The 12,461-nt window shown below is 43.2% G+C and overlaps 1 protein-coding gene across 2 annotated transcripts in view; it reads right to left on the bottom strand.

Moving 5' to 3' along the window:
- The window catches only part of Akap7 (A-kinase anchoring protein 7), a 137,351-nt gene extending 125,578 nt beyond the window's left edge, over window positions 1-11,773 (bottom strand). For both annotated transcript variants that reach the window (XM_059272638.1, XM_059272637.1), the window contains exons 1-2: window positions 11,674-11,773; window positions 1,024-1,155 (exon numbers count right to left, since the gene is read on the bottom strand). In XM_059272638.1, coding sequence (XP_059128621.1) covers window positions 1,024-1,155; window positions 11,674-11,692 — 151 coding nt within the window. In that variant the 5' untranslated portion in view covers window positions 11,693-11,773. The remainder of the gene's footprint in view (window positions 1-1,023; window positions 1,156-11,673) is intronic.
- Window positions 11,774-12,461: the final 688 nt, after the last annotated feature.

The following is a 12,461-nucleotide window of genomic DNA, read 5'->3' as shown; positions in this document are numbered from 1 at the left end:
TAGGCTAACTATTCAAATAGTTTTAAAGCTCCTGAGACCTACAATATCAAAGCATGCTATAATACTCCAACATTTAAGAATGTATTTCAGTAGACTGGCCTTGGGGCTTTTACATTTATCATTGCTCTAGTAAGAACTATACCAAATCCTGCCAAAAAGAAAAAAAAAAAAATCCGCTTACATAAAGGGCCATCCTTCCCAAGGCCCACCCTGAGCAGAAGCAGCCATCCTTTCCAAAGCATGAAGTGAACACAAGTCACAAAGCACCCATCCTTCTTCGAGGTGCATGGTGGTCACTGATCTCCTCAGTAGTCTTAAGGCTACAGAGGCTACAGAACACTGTTTGTTCTCTGGGATTCTGGAAGGATCTCATTATTCACACCTCCTGTAAGCTGTTTGGATATATATCTATGGGTAATATCAGAAGTACCAACAGCTGGACAGCGAACAGGTTTCATCCCGTTCCTGGATCACAAGGAAATCAGTCACCTTTGTGGAGGACAGAGTGCCAGTCATCATGTATAGTTCTATTTTCACAGCGACATGAACTCTCTGTTTTGGTGTTTCAGTCAAGGGTTGGTTACATCAAGTTTGTAGAGGAAGCTCTAAGAGACGGACTGGATTGATAATGCTTGTCTGGTTCATGGACGGATGGACGGACCCTCTCAGTGCACAGCAAAGTGCCTACATATACCCAAAAGCCGTGAACCATTTATTACATGAATGGGTAGGTGCTTCTGAAATTGCAGAACTGCTTTATTTCTAAAGAAATAAAGTGGGTCATTATAAACCATGAAATGATCTGCCAGACCCATGACTTTCAGAAGTAACCACAGAATGATCTGGCCTAAAATGTTGGGAGCCATTTCTTCATGTAATCCGTGACAGTTTTGACAACAAAGTACCAGGTCACAGTTAGCACTCAAAAGCATGACAAGTCATCAGAACAAAATAAAGCTGAAATGAATGACTAAATGTCTGCCCACTGCTTCTAAGTATTTGTTTAAATAATGCCGTACTCACTTCCACAGTCATCTTGAAGATCTACAGTAGCAAATGGCATGTCTGTCAGAGAATCCACCGCGCTGGCTTCTAACTCCCCTGAGACTCCCTCTTTCCTTAACACATGTTCACACTCACTGCCTTTTATTTCTCCTGCAACACAACAGAAAAAGAAACAAATATTATTGAATTGTTATTGTTAAACTCCTACCCAGAAACCAAAACACCTCAGCTAAGGGAACAATACACAGCAACCTGCATAAAGAGAGGTTGTGACTTGCTCTTTTAACATAGCCATGTTTTGAAAGGTGCATCTTTACATTAAATAGTAAGCAGCTTTCTAATGCTTTCATCCATTTCTAAAGCACAGATGTCAACAGAGTGAATCAGTAATCTTCCATGTGTAGAAAACAAATTTTTCACATCTTCTGACAACACACCAACAAAGTTTGTTCCTTCACTTGTTTATTGTGTCTTCTCATGTTTATTTTCAATAATATCAGCTATCTGGGGGACTTGAAAAATGTTTTGATGTTGCTTTTATTAGTATATATTAATTACACAATACAGGTTTCATTGTGACATTTTCGTAAGTGAACGTAGTGTATTTTGACTATGGTCACACACACACACACACACACTTCACCCTCTCATCTCTTCTCACTCGTATTTTGTGTTCTAATATCTATAAGCTCGGGTTCTTTTTTCCTTCCTTAAATTCTTCCATTCCACCATTTCCACTTAACACTGGAAATCTAGTTAAAAATACCTGATTCTAGGGGCCAGTGAGATGGCTTACTGGGTAAAGGCTCTTGCCACGGAGGTCTGGCAACCTGAGTTGGATTCCCCAGAACCCATGCAAAGGTGGAGAGAACCGACTCTAATTGTCCGCTGACCTCCATAAGAAGATGTAGCATGAATCTTAACAGTTCTTATTAATAAAATCAAACCCAGGGCCAGTTATTGGGGTGAAATGCTGGATGGTCAGAGAGACAGAACAAGCCACAGCTATCTCACCTCGCTGGATCCTCAGCTGGTCCTGTTTCCTCAGACTGGAAGCCTCTGAATCCTCATCCAGAATGAATCTCAGCTGAACTGTGTTGCTCCAAAGCCTGAATGCTTACCCAGGCCAAATGTTTAACCAGCCAAATGCTTCCAGTTTCTGGTCCTCATGCCTTATAAACCTTTCTGCTTTCTACCACCACTCCCTGGGATTAAAGGCTGCTTTCTGGGATTAAAGGCGTGAGTCACCATGCCTGGCTGTTTCCAATGCGGCCTTGAACTCACAGAGATCCAGAGGGATTTCTGTCTCTGGAATGCTAGGATTAAAGGTGTGTGCTAACATTTTCTAGCCTAAGTATCTTGTGGCTTTTCTGTTCTCTGACCCCAGATAAGTTTATTAAGGTACACAATATTTTGGGGAACACAATATCACCACATTTCCTCTCTTTTTGTCTAAAATTAAAAAAGGCTTATAACTAATACAAGAAAATACAAGGTTATGGCATCTATGACCTCCCACATACACAAGAGATTTTTAAATACATGGTTCTAAACATGCATTTTTTTGAAATTCAGCTATGAGAATCAAACCATCCTCACAGTATTTTGGAACAGCTCTCCCATATCATGCACTAAGTCACACTTCACATTTGGTCTCTGTTTTCTTGTTACGGGTGGAACACCTGCAATGTTGTGGGTAGAGGGCTAAGGAAGAGAAAACTTGAACTGATAAAGTTAAATGCTAAGTTTATCTGTTGGTGGTCTCCCCAGTACTATTATTCACCATGCCTCTATTAGCAGGCATAAATGTCATTTGGACTGAACAAAATCCAGAAATAGTTACATAATTTTCACCCAGTATAATCAATGAAGACTAACTTGCCTTGCAAACTATTAAAGAAAACATGTATTTCCTTCTGTTGCAATCCTCTATCTTCAAATGCAATAACTGGAACACACATTCCATTAAGAATATGTCTTACAGCCGGGCGGTGGTGGCGCACGCCTTTAATCCCAGCACTCGGGAGGCAGAGCCAGGCGGATCTCTGTGAGTTCGAGGCCAGCCTGGGCTACCAAGTGAGTTCCAGGAAAGGCGCAAAGCTATCAAAAAACCAAAAAGAAAAAAAAAAAAAAAGAATATGTCTTACATGGCTGGAGAGATGGCTCAGGGGTTAAGGGAGCCGGCCGCTCTTGCAGAGGACCTGGGTTCAGTTCCTAGCACCCACATGGCTACCAGCAACCTGTAAATTCCAGTTCCAGAGGCTCCAACACCTTCTCCTGACCTCCAAAGGCACTGCCAACTTCTAGTACACAGACATAACACACAGGCAAAAAACAGCCATACACACAAAATAAAATAATAAATCTGAAGGAGGAGGGGGTGGCAGTTTATAGGGCTAGAGAGATAGCTCAATGGTTAACAGCACTTGCTGCTCTTCCAGAGGAGCAGGATTCATTTCCCAGTGTCCAGCTCCAAAAAACCACATGTGGAAACTCATCCACTGCCTGTTAACTCCAGTTCTGGAAATTTCACACTCTCCTCTTGCCTCCTTAGGCACTGAATACTGCGCCATACATACATCCAGATGTGCTTGTGTGCACACACATACACACACGCACATATTATAAATAAATCTTTTTTTAAATTATATATATATATATATATATAAGCCTCGCAGTGGTGGCGCACGCCTTTAATCCCAGCACTTGGGAGGCAGAGGCAGGCGGATCTCTGTGAGTTGGAGGCTAGCCTGGGCTACAGAATGAGTTCCAAGAAAGGCTCCAAAGCAACACAAAGAAACCCTGTGTCAAAAATACCAAAAAAAAAAAAAAAAAAAAGAAAGAAAGAAAGAAAAGGAAAAAAAATTATATAATACAGAGTACCAAGGAAATAGTTGAGAAATATAGTACCTCATATGAATAAGACCCTAGTTTCAATCCCTAGCACCCAAAAAATCTAAATAAATAAAACAAAAAAAAAAGAATATGGCCTGCAAAGTGGGACTGTCCAGGCCTGCAATCCCAGTGATTAGGAGATTGAAGTAGGATGACCTCAACTTCTAGTCTTTCTACAGCATGAGTTCAATGCCAGCCTGAGCACCCCTCGTCTTGGTTTTAAAAACAGACATTCTAGCTCCTGTACCTTCTCCTCCTCCAGGCAGAAAAAATAAAAATAAAAATAAGGTTAGGGTACAGAGCTTCCCTAGCAAAATGTAATGCCCCAGTACTTTAAAAACTGTATATATTTTACAATATAATAACTCTCAATAGTTCATAGTTACTATGCATACTGAAAATATAAATTTTTATTACAATTTGAATGATCTCAAAAATTATTCACACACATATTTTCTGGATTTTACAAAAAGGACAGTATCTATTTCAGTCATGTTCAGTATCAAAAGGACACCAAAAGTGCATTCTTCAAAATGCCATTTATACAATTCAGACTGTGTGTGGTGGTTTGAATGAGAATGGCCCCCATAGGCTCCCATACTTGAATGCTTGGTCCTCATTTGGTAGAACTGTTTGGGAAGGATTAGGAAGTATGGCCTTTCTGGAGGAGGTGTGCCACCGGGAGTGGGCTTTGAGGTTTCAAAACCCATGCCATGCCATTCTCAACTAGGGTGCAGTCTCTGTCTCTGTCTCTGTCTCTCATATCTCTCTCCTTCCTCTCTCTCTCCCTGCCTCTCTCTGTCTCTCCCTCCCCCACCTCTCTCTGCCTCATGGCTGTTGTCTAAACATATAAGCTCTCAGCTACTGTTCCAGCGCCATGCATGCATACCTGCCTGCTGCCATGCTCCCTGAGATGACGGTCATGGATTATTCACCCCCTGAAATCATAAGTAAGGCCCCCAATTAAATGTTTCCTTTTATAAGTTGTTTTGGTTATAGTGTCTCCTTATAGCGATAGAAAATTAACTAAGAGTGTCTGGTATGTACATGTTCAACAAATTTTAGAGTACTATAGTTCTATTCACCAGGTCAGAATACTTGAAAATCACGAGAATAAGTCAAATATTAGCTTTCTGCGTATATACTAGCATTTCAGAAACACGTATGTCATTTCAACTTAAAAGTTTAAAGAGATCGATATGTATCTTGAATCTTTACAGGCAGCTCCATGTAAAGGATCACCACCCACCAGGCAGCTTATACACAGAAAGCTTTTAACAAAAGAGCACGTGTAAGCCAGGCATGGGAGCACAGACAGGCCTCTAATCCTAGCACACAGGCAAATACTGAGTTCAAAGCCAGCCTCAGCTATAGACTGAGACCGTGACTCAAAATAACAATATCAATAAGAAAATTTTTTAAAGTGCTTATACAGTTAAAATATTACCTATATACTACCCACAACATATGTGAAAACTGTATAGAAACCAGAATGAAGGAAGTAAATAAACCCGACTATGACTCTCCTAATTGTTTCTCAATCTAAGCATTTAGTGACAGGAAACAGTCCAGTGATACTAGCATGTCAATACTATTTCCTCACTCTAGTGCCATGTGGAAAAGTTCCTGACTTACAATGGCTTCAAGTACAACTTTTCAACCTCATGATGGTGCAAGAGTTGGCTATCATTCCTACTACTGTGACTAGAGGGATGCTCTCAGAGCCAAGGAGGCAGGGCATAGGGTAGAAGGCAGGGCATGGGGTGGGCTTCAGGTTTCCAGAGCCAAGGAGGCAGGGCGTGGGCTGGGTTCAGGATCTCAGAGCCAAGGAGGCAAGGCATGGGGTGGGGTCAGGATCTCAGACAAAGAAGCAGGGAGTGGGGTGGGTTCAAGATCTCAGAGCCAAGGAGGCAGGGCATGGGGTGGGGTCAGGATCTCAGAGCCAAGGAGGCAGGGCATGGGGTGGGGTCAGGATCTCAGAGCCAAGGAGGCAGGGCATGGGGTGGGGTCAGGATCTCAGAGCCAAGGAGGCAGGGCGTGGGGTGAGTTCAGTCTTCAGAGTCTGAGGGACGCAGTCAGAATCTTGTTCTCTGTTTAACTTTCCTTCCTGAGAGCTATTCAGGAAAGCAGTGAACATTCAGTAGAAATAATCAAATTTTGAGGGTTAATCTCCTCCCAGACTAGGGACATGAGATATGCCCCCCACCCCTTGTGATGCTGGCAGGAACCCCAGCTTCCAGGTAGCCCCATGATCTTGAGATGAAAGAACCAATACTCTCAAGCAGACTGTGTTGCTAAGCAATGATGCTCGGTGGCTAGGTATATTTGAAGGCCTATTTCCCCTTCCAGTAGTTGCCACTTAACAATGAACACGTACAGCACAGATTCTTGGCAATATACAAAACAGAGGAAACTGACTTCTGGGTTGTAATACATTCTGAAGACAAAGAGAATAATTAAAATAGCATGGTGAATTAAGCTATTCTTTAAGAAGTCCTTGGTCGAATTGAATTTTTAGTATCTCATAAGAACAATTAAGCATCACTACCAAGCAAGCAAATCAAATGCTAAGTGAGTCACTTGATGAAGCCAAGAAAAGACTCTCACAACAGCAGAGATGATCTCAGGCACTGCACCAAATCCATCAGGGGCTGGATCCCACCCTCAAACCCATTCGACCAGGTCTACAGGATTGCAGACCAAGCCAGCCTCCAGAATTCTTTAGTAGCTCCTGGTGATTCTAATGTACAAGGGAAGTTGGAAGGCCACTGTCCAAACTCTCACTTTTCCTATCCCTTGATTCTACTCTAAATGATGGATGGCAATAAAAAGTACGATCAACCGCAAAGTTAAAAGGCCACTAAGAAGGGTGTCAGCAATCCAATCTCCTTCCAGGCAACTAAAGATTCCTCTGGCCACCCCAGGAGTACATGACGCTGTGTCTGTCCACTTGTCTGTCCTTCCCATGAGATTCTAAACTAAAGAGACCCAACTACCTACCACTTTAATCAGAATACTTGGTGAGAGGGAGAACTTCCAACAATTATCAGTAAACAGGGTCACCCTCCTCTATGGTCCTCCAGGGCCCCTTTCATCCTTCCACTCCTAGCCCTGAGCCAGCTCGCCTCAGGCGCCCTTCCAGTTTCTGCTGAATGACTGGACAAAGTAAGTACCCACCTGGGAGTGGTTACTGATTCACTGCACTGCAGCTGTCTCAAGACCCATGAAAAACAACGGTATTTAATAGCAGCCTTTCGACGCAGCAGGTTCTCTCATTTTCATAGGCTGAATAAAGGGCATAAAAATGAAAACTAAGAAATGGGGGGTGAGGATGAAGCTTATCTGCAGAGTGCTTGCCTAGCGGGCCTGGCCCTGGGTTCAATCCCACATACCAAAATCAAACTTAGGAACTAACCAATAGAAGAAAAAAAAATGAAACATAATATGAATTACTCTATAGCGTTCTCCTTCTGTTTGCTTGCTTCCTTGGTTTTTGTTTTGCTTTTTTTTTTAGACAAGGTCTCCTATATCCCAAGGTGGCCTCTAACTCACCATGTAGCTAAGGATGACCTTGCACTCCTCATTTTCCCACACCCTCTTAGGGATTACAGTGGTACACAACAATGCCCACCCACTCTCCATCATTTTAAATAAAGCAGATTAAACTCAAAAGCAAGGTTATATGGAAACTGACAAAATTCAAGAGCTTAAAACACAAACTATTTTCCATTTTTAGAGACGAATAGAAGCATTTATTGTAGACAAGACTTATTAATTCCAAAATGAGAATACTACCTACAACTCAGCCTTTTTTTTTCCCCCTTTTCTTTTATTCTCTATGACACTAACATGATAGCTCTAATTTTGGGGTTAGCAAATTATTGGGTTCTACTACGCCATCTTCATACACATGTATTGCTGTCCTTTGCTCGTAATAGTTCCCCTTGCCCACCTCCAGCTATTTCCCCTCTTCCTCAAGTTAGCCCCCTTCTCTGCTTTCCTGTTTTGTAGATTTCACTACATTCTTTACTGTCTACCCCCTTTAGAATCCCTTCCTCCCCAACATGATCCCCTTTCTAGTTTCATGACCTACAAGTATATACATACATAAATACACACATATATCTACATATAGAATTTTAATTTAGCTCCCGCACATGAAGGAAAACATACAGTTATTTGTCTGAGGCTGGTTTATTCCTCTTAAGATAATCAAAATTGCCAGTTGCATCTGTGTTCCTGCAAATGTCATGACTTCAGTTTTCTTTACAAAGGCAAAAACTCTGTTTTATGGAATTTTGTGGACTATAAATGTACCACTTTTTTTTTTCTCCGTTCATCTATTGGTGGGCATGGAGGCTGGTTCCATTACCTGAATAGTGCAGGAGTAATCATGGTTGTGCAGGTATCTCCTAGTTAACTGACTTAAGCATCCTTTGAGTACGTACCCAAGAGTGGCATAGCATAAATACCCAGGGGTGGCATAGTGTATATACCCAAGAGTGGTGTAGCGGAGCCAGATGGTAGTTATTTTCAGATTTTGAGGAACCTCTACACTGATTTTCACAGTACTACACAGGTTCACCTTGCCATCAGCAGTGAATACAGATTCATCTTTCCCCACCTCCTAGCTTTTGTTTGTTTGTTTCTTTTTGAGACACCATCTTTCTATGTACCCTCGGCTGGCCTTGAACTGGAAATCCTCCTGCCTAAGCTACCAAGTGCTAGTATATGCATCACGTATCTGCCTCATACGTCTTGAAAAGCAGCGCAGATCATTCCACAGAACGTTATTTCTCGAACCAAATTTCAGGAAGCCTTGCACCAGATCTGTAAGTGTTAGGATTTGGACAGAATTAAATACATGCATCACAACCACACTTGCACAAGGTGTAAAGACTTCACTTTGGAAAAACTGCCTTCAAACAGTTGATCCTTAAGCATGTAAACAATAATTGTTTTGACTGCTATAATGCTGCTTAAATACACTGGGCCTGAGAGCATGGGTCTGTAACGTCAGATATTTGGGGGGCTGAGACAGGGCTGTAAATTCGAAAGCACCCTATACAACTAACTTAGTGAGATTTTTGTTTCAAATTAAAAGTAAATGAAGCCGGGCGGTGGTGGTGCACACCTTTAATCCCAGCACTCGGGAGGCAGAGGCAGGCGGATCTCTGTGAGTTCAAGGCCAGCCTGGGCTACCAAGTGAGTTCCAGGAAAGGCACAAAGCTACACAGGGCAACCTTGTCTCAAAAAACCAAAAAAAAAAAGAGTTAATGAAGCCTGGGATATACCACCATGGGAGAGTCCTTGTTTGTCATGTACCAAGCTGAGATTCAACTCTACAAAGGAAATAAATAAATGAAGTCACCTAGGCCAGGCATGTTGAGTCACACCTGCAATCCCAGCACTTGGTAGGCAAAGACAGGAGGATGGGCTATCCTTAGCCTAAGCTACACGGCACGAAAAAATTTAAAGTCACCCAAAATTTGATCTGTCATTAATTAAAACAAAATTTATCTTTTGCACAAATCCAAATAACCACAGGGGTAAATGTTACACTAATAACAAAGAAGAACCGAAACTAGAAATTAGCATTACTAACACTAACCAACATTTAAACAGGTACTTTATGCTGGTCCACTCAACTAGAAGCACTTTGGGAAGCAACTGGCTTCGTTTATACAGCTACGCTGTCAGGGAAGACGATTATTACACCAGCCAGGAGATTTAGTAACTTGCCCACACACAAAGTAGATTCAGGAGCTGCCGTCTGGATTGAGTGACTCTGTTACATGACCCACAATTCCCAGAATCGACAATGCCCTGTAGCCCTTACCATACACTGGCTGCAGCACCGTAAACTGGGGCTGTTGGCACATCAGAAAGCTTTGTGCCACCAGATCAGGAGCAAGAAGATGGCCTAGGGTTCTTATTAAAATCTGGGTTTCTATCATGTACACTCAAACAAGACTCCTCACAACCTCGCTGAAGAAAAAAGAAAAGAGGAGTAACTTAAATGTTAACAGAGAAACAAACACTGCCTGCTCACCCTGGTGACTAACAACAACAGTCATGACAAGTGTAACAACAGGGAAAAGGTGACTCTGGAAAAAACAGATATATGGGGACTGGAGAGATGGCTCAGAGGTTAAGAACACTGGCTGTTCTTACAGAGGTCCTGAGTTCAATTCCTGGCACCCACATGGTGGCTCACAGCCATCTGTAATGAGATCTGGTGCTCTCTTCTGGCATGCAAGGTTACATGGAGGCAGAATGTTGAATACATAATAAATAAATGAATCTTTTTTAAAAAAAATATTTAAAAACAGAAATAAAAATCAAAAACAAAAAGAGGTATGTGGTCAAGGGTCTAGCTCATGGAGATTTAGTGTGCACAAAGCCCTAGGTTTGATCCCCAGCATTACAAAAATAAACACCTAACTACATTCAAATATTCAAATCATAGGTCTACTTCAGCCAGTGATTATCATCAAAGTCAAGCGAACAGAAAACATAGACTGCCTAAGTCACACAAAACAGGCTTCATATCTGAACAATGATATACAGCCCCATTAAGCAAGGCTCTCTTCTGATGCCTGAGCTAAATAGTTATCAAAAAGGGCCTATCGTTCGTTCATTGTGGTCTACCTCCTCCAATTAGCTGCTAAAAACCGTAGCACTGCAGGTCTCCAGAAATGTTTCATCTTCGAGGCAATCAAGCTACTTAACCTCATGCTTCCCCTTTCTCATCATGAAAAGGGAATAATCTAAATTATTAAGGAGAAATTGACAAGTCAACACTACATGAAGAAAGGACCCAGCAACCCTGACAAGCACCTTAAGCTTTTTTACTATATGGAAAAGATGTAAGATATGCTAACAGCATCCTACACTGCAAAGCCACACTGTGTAAACGGGTGGGAAGAGTCCTCTTTCCTTGGGTATTTGACCTATTATCCACACCCCTCCACCTCACTAAAAAAAAAAAAAAAACTCAAACAGTAACATTTTAGCATCTCCCCACAAGATATGGATCCTCCCATTCACATGAAAGTTAAAAACACATTTACACTATTTACATAATTTATATTTACATATTTAGCATGTTTGTACAACATATTTTAATATTATGCTTTGTATCCGTTTAGGATATAACGATCTTGACGAACACCTTTTTTTTAATCCCCTAATTACTTTTTAGTTCCTTTCCCTCAAAGTCCAGCCCCTCATTCCTACCCAAGTGGAGCACACAGCAAAAGCTGACCCAAGCTGAAGTTCATTCTGGGCGCCAGCAAATTGGCGCCAGCTTTACAGGGCTCATTTCCAAACCTCGAATAAACCCTAAATGATACAAGACGGTGTTCAGATGTTTCTATTTGCCATAAAAATACATATATATAAAATGGAGATTTAGGAGTTTTTTCTCTCTCTTGGTTTTGTTTACCGCTCCAACACAGTAGGAAGGGATGTATTGCAAAAACTTTGGGCCATGGGTCACAAGATCCGAAGAGGTAAAAAAACTACAACTCGTAAGATCACATCCCTCGCCACCCGCGGGGTGGAGCGGTGCACGGACATGCATCCCTGCAAGCAAACTGCCCTGACCACGGGGGATGCACCGGGCTGCAGGGACAGCGCCGTGTCGTTGGGGAGCAGGAAGGGAGGAACGGCGTGGGGACTGCGGGAGGCCTGGGAGGCGGAGCAGGGCTGGCGAGCACGCCCCACGGCAGAGGCGGCCCGGGGCGCGCGGGGCGGTGCGCTCGCTCTCACCCGCTGCGGGGCGCTCCATGGTCGCGGCGCGGAGGAGGCGGAGGCCCGGCGGGCGCGGGGCGGCGGGGGCGCTGGCCGCGGCGGCCAGGCCTGCGGAGGCGCGGAGCCCCGCGAGGCGCAGCATCCCCGGCACCCGCCGCTTCGGGAGGAGCCGGAAGGGGCCGACCCGCCTGGGCGCGGGGACCCGGATTGGGGCCCGGCTGGCGGGGGCGGGGCGGTCCCCGGGGCCCGCGCTGGGCTCCGACCTCTGGCCGCCCTCCGCTATTTCCTGCGGCGCGGCCCTTCCCGTCCCACGCTTCGAGGGGCGAGATTGGGACCGGCTGAGAGCATTCCTTGGCCTGCTGTCTCTTGAGAACCCCGGGTGTTTGGTTTCGCCTGGAGCTTTGAAAACACAGTTCTGATTGCAAAATATGTGGGAAGAGCGAGATGTACAAGAGCAAGGTCTTGTACGTGGGTATAACGAGATGCTGTATTTACTTTGCTTTACTGAAAAAAAGAAAGAAAGAAAAAAGCCAAATTGGGATGCAGTCTGAAATTTTTAACAGCAGTTTAATAGCTACCTGTTAAAATAGCTCGATGAGTGGAAATTATCTACTGAGTTTTGCAGAACAGGGTCCTCAGTGTCTGAGTAAAATAGAAGAGAAAGCAATTTATTATTTTTTTTTTTAAATAGTAAGATATGAATACTTTTTGCCTTAGTGCAGAATGCTACTGGCTTTTCCCAGCCAGGGGCGAATAGTGGCGTTATTGGGTTTGTTTTGGTGGTGGTGGTGGTTTGTTTGGGTTTG

The sequence above is a fragment of the Peromyscus eremicus genome, chromosome 8b, assembly GCF_949786415.1.
Source record: "Peromyscus eremicus chromosome 8b, PerEre_H2_v1, whole genome shotgun sequence".
Lineage (NCBI taxonomy): Eukaryota > Metazoa > Chordata > Mammalia > Rodentia > Cricetidae > Peromyscus > Peromyscus eremicus.
The sequence above is the reverse complement of the archived record's forward strand: the minus strand, read 5'-3'. Positions and strand labels throughout refer to the sequence as shown.